We start from the raw sequence: 16,869 nt of genomic DNA on the forward strand, positions 1-16,869 counted from the left end.
GAAGAGGTTATGATGACAGCAAAATGAATGCAATTATATCTCTCCTCTGATAAGAGACTATAGAATATGAAAATTGAACATTACTACTTCTTTTAGTTAGAAAATCTAACTAGTGTATAAAACATTCCTAGTTAAGCTTCACAGCTTAACTCAAAAGTCAGTTCTTAAAAACATGAATCTAGCTTCAATAACCATTTGCAAAAATATATTACAATTCAGCTTTTATGTTGTCATACCTATAAAAATATGTCATTTTTGGTAGAAGTTACTAAGATTTTTATACATACAGGAGGAATCAAATGTATATTATTGTTTCTGTGATATAGAAAGATACTCGTAATTTACAAATACATTTTATTGACTCCACTCTTGTTCTTGAAGTTTTATGTGTTAAAAATACAAAGAGAGCATTGTGCTATGCAGATGTCAGTCTCAGGACCATGAGGGTATAGCTGGAGCAGGGAAATGAAGAAATATACGTAATACAAATGAGTTTAGGAATACAACAAGGATAAATAAATGAGCAGATGGAGAAGTGAACAACCATGGAAATTAAAGTTAGGCTTATGCCTAAAATTTTGACACTCCAGCCACATCCCTCCAAATTCCCTGAACAATAACATTTATATTTTGTTCTCAGTTGTTGCTTGTCTTCAAAACCTTTCTTTCCCTTTTAAATACCAGGCTATGGCACCCAACTATGGGAAAAAGATGAAGCATAGAACTTGGTTTGTTATCAGATCAGAAATAGCATTCCTGAGATAGCTTAACAATATGGTTGATCAGATAAGGACACATTTCTATTATCTAAATTAAGAGCCAAATAAACAGCATGAAATAAATCTGAACGTGCTCAGGGTGACATTGATTGCAATCGAACAAAGAGATGTAGGTCTTATTCGGCAATAAACCAGTAAGCAGCTTCTGTGCAGTCAGTAGACAATTGAGTGACAGATTTTATTTTGCAGCTCAAGCAGGTTTTACCTTTTAACTTTTGTGTGAACTGGATGAATTCATGATTTAGCAACATTCTCAGCTGACTAGGTACTGTTGATTTTTAAGACTGAAAACAAGGCTGTGATTGAAAACAAAATTGAAGACACAATGTTTGAACTGCATTTGCTTACATAAACATGGGTAAAATTCTCCTTTTCTTTCTAACAGGAAGTAATACTCAAGAGGGCAGCTGATCTGGTGGAAGCACTCTATGGTATGCCACATAACAATCAGGTAAATACAGCTTTGGTTAAGTAGCTCTCCACTTGGAGTTCTAAAATCTGTGCAGAGAGTCATGGACAAATAAAACTAAAATTGCAAATTGGAGAAAAGTAATGAGGGTGCCATAATAGATCTAACAAAACGTCTCATTTCAAAGTTTCTAACAGTAGTAGCATTTTAATTTTTGATTTTATTAGTTGATTTGCTTTGCTAAAATAATGAAAACACTATTCTGTGTTATTAATATTTTATAGTTTTAACGTGTTAGTTTCAATATAATTTAAATACATTAGTATGGTATCAGCTGTTTAGTAATTGCTTGTGTCAAGTAGTTAACTTAATATCAGTATAAAATATAATTTACAATTTAGGCATTCTATTTAGAGCCTTTATCTTAGTGTAATTTAAGAAGTACAGGTCTAACTAATTCTTAGCAAGCCATGTCCTGATTTTATAGAACTCTTTTACAAGCTCCTTAAACCGAAGACAGATGTTTAACACTGGAATCTTATGTGTCTTTCCAAAAACAAATGCACTGAAGTAAATGATGGTCATGCTCAGTTCTCTGATATCAATATATTGGGATTAATTTCCCCATTTACAGCCCTTTGTCTATGAATCTCTACTTTTTTGTGCCTTTTGCTTTCTGGAAGATAGATAGCTGTTCACTACAAATTGGGACTGGACTAAAGGTTTTACCAAGAACCAATAAATATGTCCTTATATGTAATATTTTACAATAACCATCTTCAGCCTTCTAACCTGGTCTCCATTTTACAGAATACAGGTAGTCCTTCTACTTACAACCATTCATTTAACAATGTTCAAAGTTACAATATCAGGGAAAAAAGTGACTTAATGACTGGTCCTTGCATTTACTACTGTCAGCCAGTTGTTGTTGTTAGTTGCGAAGTCGTGTCCGACCCATCGCGACCCTATGGACAACGTTCCTCCAGGCCTTCCTGTCCTCTACCATCTGCTGGAGTCCATTTAAGCTCACGCCTACTGGTTCAGTGACTCCATCCAGCCACCTCATTCTCTGTCGTCCCCTTCTTCTAGTGCCCTCAATCTTTCCCAGCATTAGGCTCTTCTCCAGTGAGTCCTTCCTTCTCATTAGGTGGCCAAAGTATTTGAGTTTTAGCTTCAGGATCTGGCCTTCTAAAAAGCAGTCAGGGTTGATCTCCTCTAGGACTGACCGGTTTGATCGCCAGTATATATTTACAATGATTGCAATGTCCCCTGGGTCATGTGATTGCTATTTGCGACCCTCCCAACCAGCTTCTGACAAGCAATATGAATGGGGGATGCTGGATTCACTTGATGATTCCACGATTCACTTAACGACTGTGGAAAAGAAAGGTTGTAAAATCAGGCATGAGTGACCTAACAACTACCTTGTTTAGCAAAGGAAATTCTGGTCCAAGTTGTGGTTCTTAGTTAAGGACTACCTATAGTAGCAAAGAATTGACTCTTCATGATATCCGTTACTGTCGTTCATCCTTTCCTTTGAACCGATGAAGTCACAATCTGATTCATAGCTCAATTTTCCATTGCTACAAAAACTGGCACCAGTGAAGACTTTGAACTGATGAGTAGATTAAGAGCTACCACAGGGGTCCATGGACCAGTACTGGGCCACGGCATGCCAGCAACTGGTCCGCACAAATAAGCAAAGCCCCATCTGCAGGATGCAGGCAGCACACAAAACTATGCACCCTCCAGTCCTTTCTCCATGGCACTGGTCCCTGGTGTCCAAAAGGTTGGGGATCTCTGAACTACCAGATCAACAGCTGGAAAAAAAAGCCGACTTGATGGTAGGAAGAAAGCAGAAAATATATTTTGCCAACATCTAGTGGCCACTTGGATTTTGGCAGCCCAAATCTGATATTTCCTAGTAAGTTTTGTACAGGTCGTCCTCACAATGTATTTAGTGACTGTTCAAAGTTACAACGGTGCTGGAAAAAGGAATGGCCATTTTTCACACTTACAACATTACAGCATCCCTTTAGTGAGATGATCAGAATTCAGATGCTTGGCAACTGGTTCATCTTTAACACCATTGCTGTGTCCAGTGGTGGGATTCAGCCGGTTTGTACCACTTCGGCAGAATCGGTAGCTACTTTTTTTATTTCCCAGGCCCAGAATGGACTTCTGGAAGCAGCATCCACATAGAGAACTGGTTGTTCACATATTTGAATCCCACCACTGGCTGTGTCCCAGGGTCGTGTGATCCCCTTTGGGGATCTTCTGCCAAGCAAAGTCAATGGGAAAACCAGATTCACTTAACAACCGGTTTACTAAATTAACTGCTGCAGTGGTACACTTAACAACTGTGGCAAGAAAGGTCATAAAATAGGGCAAAAACTCTCTTAAAAATGTTTCCCTTAGCGACATAAATTTTGGACTCAGTTGAGGTCGTAAGTTGAGAACTACCTGAATTTAATTACTTTCCTTCCTATCTAAACTTATGTCTTGGCAGGAAATAATCCTGAAAAGAGCAGCTGACATTGCAGAAGCCCTCTACAGTGTCCCTCGTAATCATAACCAACTTCCTGCGCTCGCTAATACATCAGTCCATGCAGGCATGATGGGTGTGAATTCATTTAGTGGCCAATTAGCAGTAAATGTCTCAGAATCCTCACAGGCCACCAATCAGGGTAAGCTGAAGAAGATTTCCCCACCCCTTTTCAAGACTTCATATGGTAAACAAAAGGCATAATCACATTACTTTCAACCAGCATGCTTTTTTGCTTTTAGTGTCATATATATAAAAGGGATGCGGTGGCTCAGTGGGTTAGGATGCTGAGCTTGTCAATCAGAAGGTCAGCAGTTTGGCGGGTTGAATCCTGAGTGAGCACCTGTTACTCGTCCCAGCTTCTGCCAACCTAGCAGTTCGAAAGCACATAAAAATGCAAGTAGAAAAATAGGGACCACTACGGTGGGAAGGTAACAGTGTTCCGTGCGCCTTTGACGTCTAGTCATGCCGGCCACATGACCGTGAAGACGTCCTCGGACAAGCGCTGGCTCCTTGGCTTTGAAATGGAGATGAGCACCGGCCCCTAGAGTTGGAAACGACTAGCACTCACGTGCGGGGGAACCTTTACCTTTATATAGAACAGCTCAGAATCCAGGCAATGTACAATACATTTGGATAATTAATTATCTGTGAAAAGGAGCATAATAACTCAGGGTCCTTGTGAAGGACAGAACAGGTGGTCAACCACCCATGTCAATAAGTTGTGATCTAATAAATCTAAAAGTGAAAATCTCCGGAATTAATCCTATGATATAAGTATGATTCCTTCATTTGAATACAGGCTCAGTTTGTAGAATGCCAGGAATAGGAAGCAGTGTTACTTAGGAAGTTTTCCTGTGATCATGAATTTTGGTCTGAGGTGTCTAGAATCAGAGGAAAAGTTTCAGAAGGACAATGTTTCATGTTGGGATATCATGAATCCAAATAATAGTTTTAATTGCACTTCTGGGATTATTATTGAATCTAGCCCACTTTTACTTTTATTAAGGGATGAGTATTCCTTGAGAACTGGTAGAACTTCATGTGCATTTCATGCAACCAAGGCCACAGAACCTACAACCAAAAGTGAAGCTATATTTTTTTATAAAGTATAGCTGTAAGCATCATGACAGTTTTATTATTATAAAAAGTCTCTGACATTGCAAAAATGATTGTCCTTGTTTTAATAGTGTAGAACTAATTTAACCATTCTCCAGATTTAACAAAACAAGAAACACTTTTTTCCCTTTTTTTAATATGAATTTGTCACAAATGGTTAACAGGTTGCTGAATGCATGTTTGAAAATGAAGAAAATTATGATACAATGCATTAGGCTGTATCCCACAGTGGCTTGCAATATCTTCTACTATCTGTGACCTGCTATAGTGCATCACAATTACTTAAATGTTTTCAATATTTTTACTGCCACTATGGAATATATTGCCACTATGGAATCCTTATGCTTTCATTATGAAAGCTTGTCTGGCACCCATAATTGTGATTCTTTCAGCACCAGGCAAAGATCTTTTCTTTCTTCTCTAGATTTGCTTTTTTTTAAAGACCTTGGTTATTTAAGGCACTCATAGTAGTTTCAGCTTATACAGTTCCAGCAATCCATATAATATTTTTTTACCATGCTATATTTCATAACAATTTGGATTTTCTTGTTGGTTTGGATTTTTAATTGTTTATGGTTGGAATATTGAAATAATGTTTACATTCTAATCCAATTTCTATGACACATAGAAAAATTGACTATAGGGCACATAAGTATAAATAATGTATAATTAATTAATAAACTATTTTACAAAGCCACTCCCTGAAATTTTCCCCATAATTGCATTTTTTAAAGAAAACTGAAGTCTCATCCAGTTTTAGTGTAGCATAGTTTGGAATGTTTTGAAATTGGGTGTAACTTTTGGTTGAAAAACAGCTGTTGTGCTTTTTTTACTTTCTGCAAAAGGTTTTACTCGCAACTCAAGCAGTGTGTCTCCTCATGGTTACGTGCCAAGCACTACCCCTCAGCAGACAAACTACAACTCTGTCACAACAAGCATGAATGGGTATGGAAATGCTGGAATGTCCAATTTAGGTGGTTCTCCAACTTTCTTGAATGGATCTGCTGCCAACTCTCCCTACACCAGTATGTATTATTATATATGTTGCACAACATATATTGAGTAGTGAGCTGCACACTCTAAGCTTTTGTAATGATTGAAAACAGTTCAAGAAATTTACCAAATAGTTATTGGTGTGCTTAATTCCACACAAATAATTTGAAGGTTGTACAGTGAGGTCTGTGCTGTTGCTGTTGTTGCTTGAAAATATATTATACAGCATTAGAATGATATGTGAAAATGCAAATTTAAGTCATATGTGAGTAATCGAAGAGATGCTAGATGTTAATAACCCCTAATCTGTATGGAAAGAGTTGGTTAAATCCATTTGATGCAAAACCAGCAATCAATTTAAATAAAGGTATGGTATCAAACAACTTGACCCAAGAAATCTCCAAACTGGAGAATTTTTCAAAACCTTTTGTTAATGGAGATTTAATTCCCCATGAAATAAACTACTTTACTGTGACTGATACTTTGACTACTTTACTGTGCATACCTCTAGGAAGAGAATTGACCTGATTTTACCAGTGATGGAAAAGGCCAAAAGATTTATGATTGAAATGACTATAATAGTCTAATTAAACAGATGATGGGCTTGCTATAGCAACTTAATACCATTCAGGTTTATTTGGTCTACAGTTTCCAAAATTTTCAGAAATCTATTTCAAATTAGGGCATGTGCAGTCCCAATGTATAAATACATGCCAGTTGCCAGGTGTCCAAATTCTGATCACATGTCCATGGGTGTGTGTGTGCTGTAATCATCATAAGTCTGAAAACAGTCATAAGTCACTTTTTTTCAGAACGATGATTGAGTGAATGGTTGTAAGTTGACGACTACATGTAATAGTTTACAACTTTTTAACTTTTTAACATATTATTACCACTGAGTTTGTTCAACAATAAAATTCATTAAGTGGCCTTCTTAATCTAAGGTAGCCTTCAACTGACTGGAGCCCTCTGGAAGTCTTGCCTTCATAATCTATTGGCAACAGATGAGATTGTGGGAGTTTGACAGGATGCTTTAAACAACATTATTTGGTTCACCTTTAGAAATATTTCAGCAATACCAAATTTATTAAATCATGCCTTTTTTTGTCTGATCATCATCATTCTTAGAAGGCTTTTCCTGATATATACTGCTGCCCTATTAACAACAAATGTTGTTAATCAGAAAACATTTCAATCATGACCTGAGAATTAGAAAGGTGGCATTCTTAATTAAATCAATAAACTAATTGCTGTATAGTTGCATTCAATTTGGGTGCTTGGATTGCTCTGCCTTCACAAGTGCTTGCATATACCAAGTGACTTTACACTAAGAAAAGTATCTGTCAGACTGCGAAATTTGAACATTTAATTTCCATTAATTGATTTCATTGGGGTTCAGAAATGTGGTATCATATGTTTACACAGAGATTCTAAAGGGATTATTTTTGTCTGTATAAATGCAAATAAAATAGTCATCTATGTCTCAGCTAATTTGAATTTTCATTCCCAAACCATTTAATTATTCATAAAACATCCTGAACATAAACCATCTCTAAACAATATTTTTTTTAAAAAAAAGAGTAATTTGGCCTGTAAATGATTTTTTTTCTTTTCCCCCAGAATCATAGAAGACAGTAATTTTGAACTAATTTGGTCCTATTTTGAGTAAAGGCATTAACTATATTATTTAAGGCACCAACAGGGTTTTTAAAAAAGTAATTAAGCATAATGTTGCAGGGGATGCAAAATGTGCATGCAGTTTGGATTACATACAGATGCAGATAATCTAAAAAGTGCTCCCCAATGTCCTTGATGACACTTCAAGAAGTCTTGGCATCATTTTCTGCTTGGATTCTGTAGTCAACAAGAATGTTAGACAAAACAACAAATACTGCATGCATATATCTACATATATACTCCCAAATTATAATGTATAATATTCAAAATAGGTCATTTGCCTCATAGGGCAGTGAATCCTTCAAGTGTCTCTTCTTCTCTCTGAAATATAAATGTAATAATAACAATTTAAGAAAAAAATAATTTGCTTTTGTGATGCTCAAAATCACTTCGCTTACTTGCAGTACTAATGCTAAAGAACACATAGGGGAATGAAGTAGAATACAATTTTTTAACTTGCCAGGTTGTGTCTCTTTAAGAAACATTCCCAACCAGGATTATTAATGGAGAAGCAGAGAATAATTATCTATCTGTCTGTCTGTCTGTCTGTCCGTCCATCCATCTGTCCGTCTATCTATCTATCTATCTATCTATCTATCTATCTATCTATCTATCTATCTATCTATCTATCTATCTATCTATCTATCATCATCATCTTTATCATTTTTACAAATAACTCAAGATGGCCAACATGTCCGCCACACTTTTCTTTTTCCCCCCACAATAAGGTGAGTTAGGTTGAGACAGAATGACTAGGCCAAGGTCTCCCAGCTAGGTTTAATGTCTAAAGTGGGACTAGAACTCAATGTCTCCTGTTTTCTAGTCTGGTGCATTAACCACTAAACAAACTGATTTAATGTATAGTTATCTTTCAAGAGCACCTTAGAAATTACTTCCACAGAATTGTGACTACGTTTGTGCTGCACAAACCTGTCTTTAAAGCTAAAATACATAAATGTGCTGTTTAGCCTAATCTCAGCAATCCTGAGACACTTGTGTATGAGAACAAGTCACGTTCTGCTTCCTTCCCCCATGACCTTAGGTATTCCTCTGCAACGAAGGACTCTCAGAAGGGACACTCCGTTTTGAAATGAGTGAAACATCAGTCATTCTGGACATCATTAAGGGAGCCTTGCAAATACCTTGCAAATAGATAAATGAAATACTCCAGTTAATCTATGGTCTTGAAAAGAATAATTCTTCTCTCGTCTTGTTTTCTTCTAGTTGTGCCATCCAGTCCAACCATGGCATCCTCTACTAGTCTCCCTTCTAATTGTAGCAGCTCCTCTGGGATCTTCTCCTTCTCACCAGCCAATATGGTCTCGGCAGTGAAACAGAAGAGTGCTTTTGCTCCTGTTGTCAGACCACAGACGTCCCCTCCCCCCACCTGTACCAGCACCAATGGGAATAGCCTGCAAGGTAGGCCAGTCTGGGCATGCTGCTTGTGTCAGCATGGGCAGGGTGGAGATGAGTATGAAAAGGGTGATGGACTTTCATTTGTCTACATGGCGGGGAGATTCCATTGCACGGTTGTTTCTCACCCTTGTTCCCTCACAGCCAATCATTATTGCCCTGTTGAACTGAAATGCTGTGTCTTAAAAGCACAGGTCTGAGTGTTTGCGTAAAATGAGTGTATTGCAGCTTACTAATACCAGCCTTTCTCTTTTTTCCCTTTCTTATTCCTTGTTGTTGTCTTTTATCAGACCAGTCTTTTGTGGACTCTAGCAAGTACTCCACTGCAGGGTCTCTCCAGGGTCTGGCCTTCTCCTGAAGTACGTTAGTCAAACTTCCCTTCCTTTCTTTTAATTTTGTTTTTTTCCCCTTTGACATGTCCACCACCTATACTAAGAGCAGCACTGTTTATGAAGGTATCGCAGAAATCAGATTGCATGTGATAGCATATCACTAAGTAAAGGTGGCACATTATGTGTTGTATAAAGTTACCAGACTTCTTATTTTTCCATGATTAATGCAATAACCCACTTCCACATGCAAACAATACCTGCCATCTTGAAAATCTATTCAGCTGTTTTCATTTCTATTCCATCCAAAAGATTTTAGCTGATGCCTTCCTCTCAGCATACCATTGCAATTTATGCAAACATGGATTTCCAATATATCTATGTGTCAAATTCAGGAAATTGTTAACATGATTCATCAAAGGGGAGAACATTTTTAATATCATGCTTTCCACTGTTCTTTTTCATTTGTAGAAAAACATTTTTGTCTTTCATGGAACCCCAACATTAACAGACAAGCAGAGTATTTCCTGACAATTAAAATAACATTTAGGGAACTTTAAAGCAAACAACTTCTTCATTCATCAAATTGGATATATATGAACTTCATAACTACATTTAAATAAAGTCAGGCTGAGATAATGAGAAATTTCCATTGTGATGGGCTCCAATAGGCATTTATTCTTTCGTTCATGTGATCAGGCCACCAGTAAAGATTTTTAAATAGGGTGGGTATGTATTTATGTGAGAAACAGATAATTCTTTGAAGTTCAGAATATGTCAGTGTTATATGTGATAACACTTTTTTAAAAAAATAATGCAATCAATATATGCATTAGTAAATCCACTACAAAAATATGTTTTACTGCATTTGTTTAACCTGCTGCTTCCTAGCGTTTTGTACAAAATTTCTACACTGCTGAAATAGATTAAATAATTTCCAAAAATAGTCAAGAAACAATTCTCCAATTGTCCTTCCTAAAGACAAATTGAAAATTGACTTTCCTTCCTTCCCTCCTTCAGTCCAAAATGGCATTATTAAATGCAAATACATCTTGCTACTTTTTCCCATGAATTATTTTTAGTAAAAATTAGACCCAGCACATCATGGCATAACAAACATATCTGAAGACATCCATTATAGACATTCCTCAAATCCTAACAGAGTAGTAGTTTAAATTCAGAACATTAATGCTAAGATTCAAGGCTCTTCTTCAGCAACCTACTTTAACAGAGTGCAATTTCTTTCTGGTTTTTTTTTAAGGCGATCATATTTGTTTTTGAAATTTCCTTCACTTTAATAAACAAAGTAGAATAAGGATACTGTTCTTTGCATAAATGTATTAGCAACCCCCTTGGAGTTTGAGATCTATTTCCTTGCCTTTTTGAATCTTGACCTCACTCTCATTTTCCAAACAAAAGGACTTGTTTGTATAAATATTTCTTTTAATTCCAGGGCAGTGAGGATAAAATGTAACACTTTGAAATGTGAGAGGCCTTTTGAGATTGTCCACATGAAAATAGAATAAACAGGTTAGGCAAATAGATGACATTTATAACTCTGAAGATTCAAAAATTGCTTTCTGGAGGTTTTAGTCTATGAAGGCAATTTGGAAATAAACCTTCATTTGGTAATCAATGACAGACACTCACAGATATAGAACTTTTATTGTACACATTAGAAAACTACAACATTACATACTTTTTGACATAATCGCCATTCAAACTGAGGCACTTGTCATAACGTCTTACAAGATTTGAAATTCCTTAGTAGTGGTCGCTCAGCGCCAAATCTGGTCTATGGGGGGTGGAGGATGAAAAACATCCCAATGGAACTTCTTCAAAAGTTCTTAGGTGCATCTAGTGGTGTGTGGGCGAGCATTATCGTGAACCAACACCACACCCGAAGTCAGTATACCCCGACACTTGTTATGGATGGCTCGTCTGAGTTTTCGTAATGTTTCACAGTAGACTTCTGAATGGATGGTCGAACCACACTCCATGAACGTCACTAGCAGTACTCCTTTGGCATCTTCACATTTGGTGCGATTTTCTATGGCACCACTTCCGGTGTGGTGTTGGTTCATGATAATGCTAGTCCATACACCGCTAGAAACACCCAAGAACCTTTGAAGTAATTCTGTTTTGATGTTTTTGATCACACACCCCCATAGCCCAGATTTGGTGCCAAATGACTACTACTAAAGAATTTCAAACTTTGTAAGATGCTATGGCAAGTGTCTCAATTTGAATGGTGACTATGTTGAAAAGTAATGTAATGTTGTAGTTTTCTAATGTACATAATAAAAGTTCTGTATCTGCGAGTGTCTGCCATTGATAACCAAACAGAGGTTTATTTCCGAATTGCCCTCATACATTGATTATTATAAAATTTCATTTCATGCTCACTTAGTCAAGAAGGGTCTTACAATCCCCTGATGCCTGAAACACCTCTGGGAATCAAGGTTTACTGACACATGCTCATTCATACTATAAACAGAAAGGACTTACTGTTCTTAGAGACAAATGCAACATCCACTGCATTAGACACAGACAGATCCTGAGGCTAAAGCCTAGTCATTGGATTGTTTCCCCTTCAAGAACAGAAGGTATGGAAAACAAATCCAATGCACATTTCATTTTGGTAAATGGAATATGCACAGGAATTGAACAAGAAAGAGAAGAGCTAAAAAAGCAAATTTAAGATTCATCTCCAACTTATTCACTAATCTATAGGACACAAAGCTTAAATTGAAAAGCATCCCCTTGGCTAAAAGGACCAAGGAGAACTGCCTTGTACTAAAAAAAGCATGGGAAAAATAGAAAAAAGAATCACAGCTAAATGTGTGTTGATCTTGAAGCTGCAAGCTTTTTAACAATGGCAAAAGAAAGAAAGAAGAAAGAAAGAAAGAAAGAAAGAAAGAAAGAAAGAAAGAAAGAAAGAAAGAAAGAAAGAAAGAAAGAAAGAAAAGACACCTCAGAGATGGCAGTAAAATATAATTAGCCCTGCCCATCTACAGTACATGTACTCTAGATGTGTTAAATCCCAATCTCAAAATTCCAAATCGAGTGTATCTAAAAAGCATTTTGGAAATTGTACAGGTAGTCCTTGACTTACGACCACAATTGAGCCCAAAATTTCTATTGCTAAGCAGGACGGTTAAGTGTGTTTTGCAACCATCTTTTACATTTTGCAACCATCTTGCTGCTTCTGTCCCTGCTCTCACCTGCCTAGACTTCTGCTTGCTGCAAAAACACTTGAGACATCAATGAAAGAGTCGAAAGGATAAACTGCAGCTGAACCTCATGTAATTGGAAATCTAAAGAAACCTATCTGATGTGTGCCAATTTATATATACTGTTATTGCCAATTAACTGTGATAGAACTAAGCATTTGAATAGGAATCAGAATATTGATTTATTGGACTACGGGAAACCAAAGAAACTGAAGACTGCTGGCGAGATGAATGGAAATCAAGGTGGTCTTATCTACCACATTAAAACTAAAGTAAATGCCAGAAACCTGCATCATAATCCACTTTGCTGAAATTTTCCTGTCCTTCAAAAAAAAAAAAGAAACCAATTCATTTCAATGAAAATTGATAACAATGTCTGAAAAAAGAATATCTCTAAGCAATGCAGTTGTAAACGTGACATCACATGATTATGTCACTCAGCAATAACAATTTCAGAAGTCCCCAGTTAAGCAAGGATTACGTAGTTTGTTAAGTAAGACACATGAGTCTTTTGATTTCCTGCTGGTTTCCCCATTTACATGTTGGAAGTTAGCCAGAAAGGTCACAAATTGAAATCGTATGACCATGTAACACTATAGCAGCCATAACTTTGAGGATCAGTCATAAATCCCCCTGTTTAGCACCACTGGAAGTTTGAAGATTTGCTGAGTCCTTAACCAAGGACCATCAGTATGATGTAAAACCTCAAACTCTTGCAGTTTTTAATCATATCTGGACTTAGAAGTATTAATTTGGCCACAGAATATATCTATCCACAAATCTTTAATAAAATCTTCCAACCGTTAAGTAATAAAACAGCTTACATATTAAATTTCAGCATTTAGCAGCCAGTACTTTCTATTATTAAAACAATTTAAAGATTTAGCATTTAAAGATAGCTCAAAATGCAACCTGGAAACTTATCACCCAAGAATTCTTAATCAGATCACAAAGTCAGGAAAAGTTAGAAAGTTTTCTGCTATAAAGACTATATCCATCATGCCAAGCATTTGAAAAGTACTCTTGAAGAAGGGAGACTCTACTTTCAAAGGGAATGTTTACTACACTATCAGAATAAGTCACACATTTAGCATGCTTGATTCCAAAAGTTTAGATATATTTTGCTTTCTTGTCTCCTCATATTTTATTTATCTGTTTTCATTCACCTAAACTGCTGATTTTTGTTGCTGATTAGTCTTGCAATTCATACACATATGGTGATGTCTGTGGAAAAAACCATCACCTTTCATTTGGGCTTGGTTCTTATCAAATTATTGTAGATGTAAGTAAAAACACAAGAATTAGAAGCAGCCATGGGTTTGAATTCCTCCCCAAGATATCATTTGCCCAGATGTTTAAGAGGGTGGCTCTAACCTATGTAGCTTTGAAAGACATCAGTCTAAAGTCCAGAATTTACCATATCCCTTTATGGCACTTTAAAAGACAGCTTTGCCACAGCATCATCATGAGCCATGTGTGAATGCCAGTGGCAATGACATATTTGCTTGCAGTAGGTCATTTTTCATATTGCATGGAATAGGTGAGTCCAGATTATCTCCTGCAGATTTCTCCTAGCGTAATGCACAGACCTGCCTCTTTGCAAAATGAAATATATCTATTGTAATAATGAATGTGAGTCAATCCTGTTGAAATCAGAATTCTTTCAAACTGCTTTCTTTTGAAAGTTGTACCTTGGTTAGTCTGTAAAGAAATACAATGTGAAATCTTTAAAACTATTTGTTTCAAATAACCCCCATTTCTTAGACATGTAGAACATTATGATGCAACTGCATTGAGCAGGGATATATCTTTACATGAATAAAAGATATGAAGAGAAAATAAATCAAATACAAGAAAGGATAATAACAATAGGAAAGGGAACAATTTTCATACCCTACCAGTGGTCCATCTGCTATTGTATGAAATTGGAAAAATTCTAGATTCTTGAAGGTTTTTTTTATTTAAGTAGCAGTTAGAGATGAAAAACTTTTTATTATTTATTACCAGTTTTCAAACTGGCAACAGTTCATAGACAATTGTTATTTATAGCTGTGAAACAATTTTTAATTTTCTGCATGGTATCTCCAAAAATTCCTTTTTCAGAAAATCCTAATTATGTATTATGCATGCAGTTGGTCAACACCCTTCTCTTGATTTTAGAACTCTATTTGGCAAATTGAAAGAAGAACCACAAGATTAAAAAGTAAATCTTTTCCAAGCAATAACTTCATTATTTTAAATTTTCCTTCATCAGAATTTATATTGCAATCAGTTTAAGGATTGCCCGGTGTTATTTCTGACATTCAAACAGCTGAATAACTTTGGATTGAGGTTGATAGACTGAGCTTCATTAAGAATTTTAATTTGCTTGTATGCAACTTCTATCCAGATAGATTGCAGTTTCCTTCCAAACACTTGCTTAATACTTTAGAGTTTTACCTCTGAAATAAGTGATTCTAGAGCACAGGTGTCAAACTCGCCATGTCACGTGATGTGTCACGATGTATTGCAACTCTGTTTGTATTGGCGGCAATGGGGTGGGCTTGGCTTCAGTATGATGAAAGCAGCCCATGGGCCTGCAGTTTCACACCCCTGTTCTAGAGTAATGGACTAACTGCCTAACATCAGCTATTATTCTTCCTTTCTAAGCTTTTACCCATTATAATGTGTAAATCCGAGTTGAAACACAGATGAATGATCTACTACTGAATATTTGAAACAATTGTTTATCTTGCCCCAAACGGCATAACTGATTTGGTTTTGTGTCTCATTCCTTCTTATCTTTGTAGCTATATCTGGCATGATAGTTCCTCCCATGTGAAAGAATTGCCTTGAAGAATTGACCAATGAAGGATTCGGATTCTGCTCCAGAACAAAGTCTACCCAAGTTCTAGAGAGGAACTTTTAACTCAGGCCTTTCTTCGAGGAAAAAGGAAGACTCTCACAATCACTGCAAAGTTTTAAAACACACAACAATTTTTTTAAAAAAAATTGCTATCCTTGAAAAATATTTCCAAAATCTGCTCAGAGCCTGCAAGGGCAAGATGTTAATTTGAGCTGTCTCTCCCAAGTTCTTGGGAGAGAAATTTGTCTCCTGGAGAAAAAAAATACGCTTCAGTCTTTTCAGTTTTTATTGGTCACCTTTTCTCTTTTACAGGTTACAACCGGAGGGAGAGGCACAAACATGAAAAACCAACTTGAGAACTTTTCTTTGTTGTAGTTTTTTTTTAAAGCTGTCTTAAAGGAAAATAAAGTGGCAACACATAACATGAGTTTCTATGGAACAGAAGTAAAAGTGCCAGTTAGGGATTATTGATGTTTTTTTTTCCTTTGAAAAATTAATGGCTGTGCCAGTAAGGGTTGTTTTCATAATTACTTTAACCAACAACAGCACATACATCTGTGATTTGCAGTCTGGGGAAGTATCAGTGGATACGTGAACATACACATAAAGATACACCATATACACATACACAAAAAAATATTTCATTTTAGAAGCCATAATTATTTTTCCCCTTAATCCTTCCACACCTTGTTTTGACAACATTGTACTTAGAAGATGGCATAAATGCTGCAAGGCGGTGGGGGGGGGGAGCATATGTGTAGCTATGGACATGCATTTTCCATCTTTACTTTGGAAACCCAGTGCCTCTGGATATAATGCTAAAAACTGCAAATCCGATTAGCATGGCTCTCTGTCTTTTGCTTTTAACCAACTTAAATCCAAATACTGTCTTTCTCTATAAATATCATTGAAATAGGACAGGATAAAGGCACAAAAGTGAGCCATTCCGTGCATTTTGGAGCATATTTTTTACTAGAAGCTTCTTTCCTGATACCTGTATCTTTCATTTCAGAATGGGCTGTGGGGGGGGGGGAGGGAGGGAGGGAGGACAAGATACAGGATTCATCCTGCCATTCCAGAGGATGGTCCAGAAGCACACACATAGGAAAAAGGGCATATCTGGTTTGAGCTGCAGTTGTTTTTATACCAGGCAAAGTTTCAGTTTGCAACATAATCTCTTAAGCAACAAGTAGTTGTATTTTTTGAGAATATGTATAGGAGAAAAAGGGTGAAGAACACAGTAAGTTATCACAGTTTCAAAATAAACCACCCAATTTACAGGAATTTATCTCTTATTACTTGGAAAGTGTTCTTAGTTAAAGATGCAACAAACCTTTACAAATGCATTCATTAAATAATCTGTTTGGGTTTTTTTTCCCTTTGCTGTGGCATTTTGTATGTAGTTATAAATAAATACTGTAGATTTTTTTTGGCCAAATTATTGTTCTATTTATACAATGAAATGTCTTAAGATAGATTTTCAACCACACACAAAACTACAAGAATTACTTCATATTTTGCAAAATG

General features: G+C 36.3%; 1 protein-coding gene across 6 annotated transcripts in view; it reads left to right on the plus strand.

Annotated features, from left to right (window-relative positions):
* Positions 1-16,357, plus strand: part of EBF1 (EBF transcription factor 1) — a 395,009-nt gene extending 378,652 nt beyond the window's left edge. For 3 of the 6 annotated variants that reach the window (XM_083352266.1, XM_083352267.1, XM_083352268.1), the window contains exons 12-17: positions 1,165-1,230; positions 3,698-3,875; positions 5,698-5,877; positions 8,747-8,941; positions 9,226-9,294; positions 15,287-16,357. In XM_083352266.1, coding sequence (XP_083208392.1) covers positions 1,165-1,230; positions 3,698-3,875; positions 5,698-5,877; positions 8,747-8,941; positions 9,226-9,293 — 687 coding nt within the window. In that variant the 3' untranslated portion in view covers position 9,294; positions 15,287-16,357. The remainder of the gene's footprint in view (positions 1-1,164; positions 1,231-3,697; positions 3,876-5,697; positions 5,878-8,746; positions 8,942-9,225; positions 9,295-15,286) is intronic. The other 3 variants (XM_083352269.1, XM_083352270.1, XM_083352271.1) reach the window with 1 other exon arrangement.
* Positions 16,358-16,869: the final 512 nt, after the last annotated feature.

This window comes from Vipera ursinii (genome assembly GCF_947247035.1).
Source record: "Vipera ursinii genome assembly, chromosome: 2".
Classification (NCBI taxonomy): Eukaryota; Metazoa; Chordata; class Lepidosauria; order Squamata; family Viperidae; genus Vipera; species Vipera ursinii.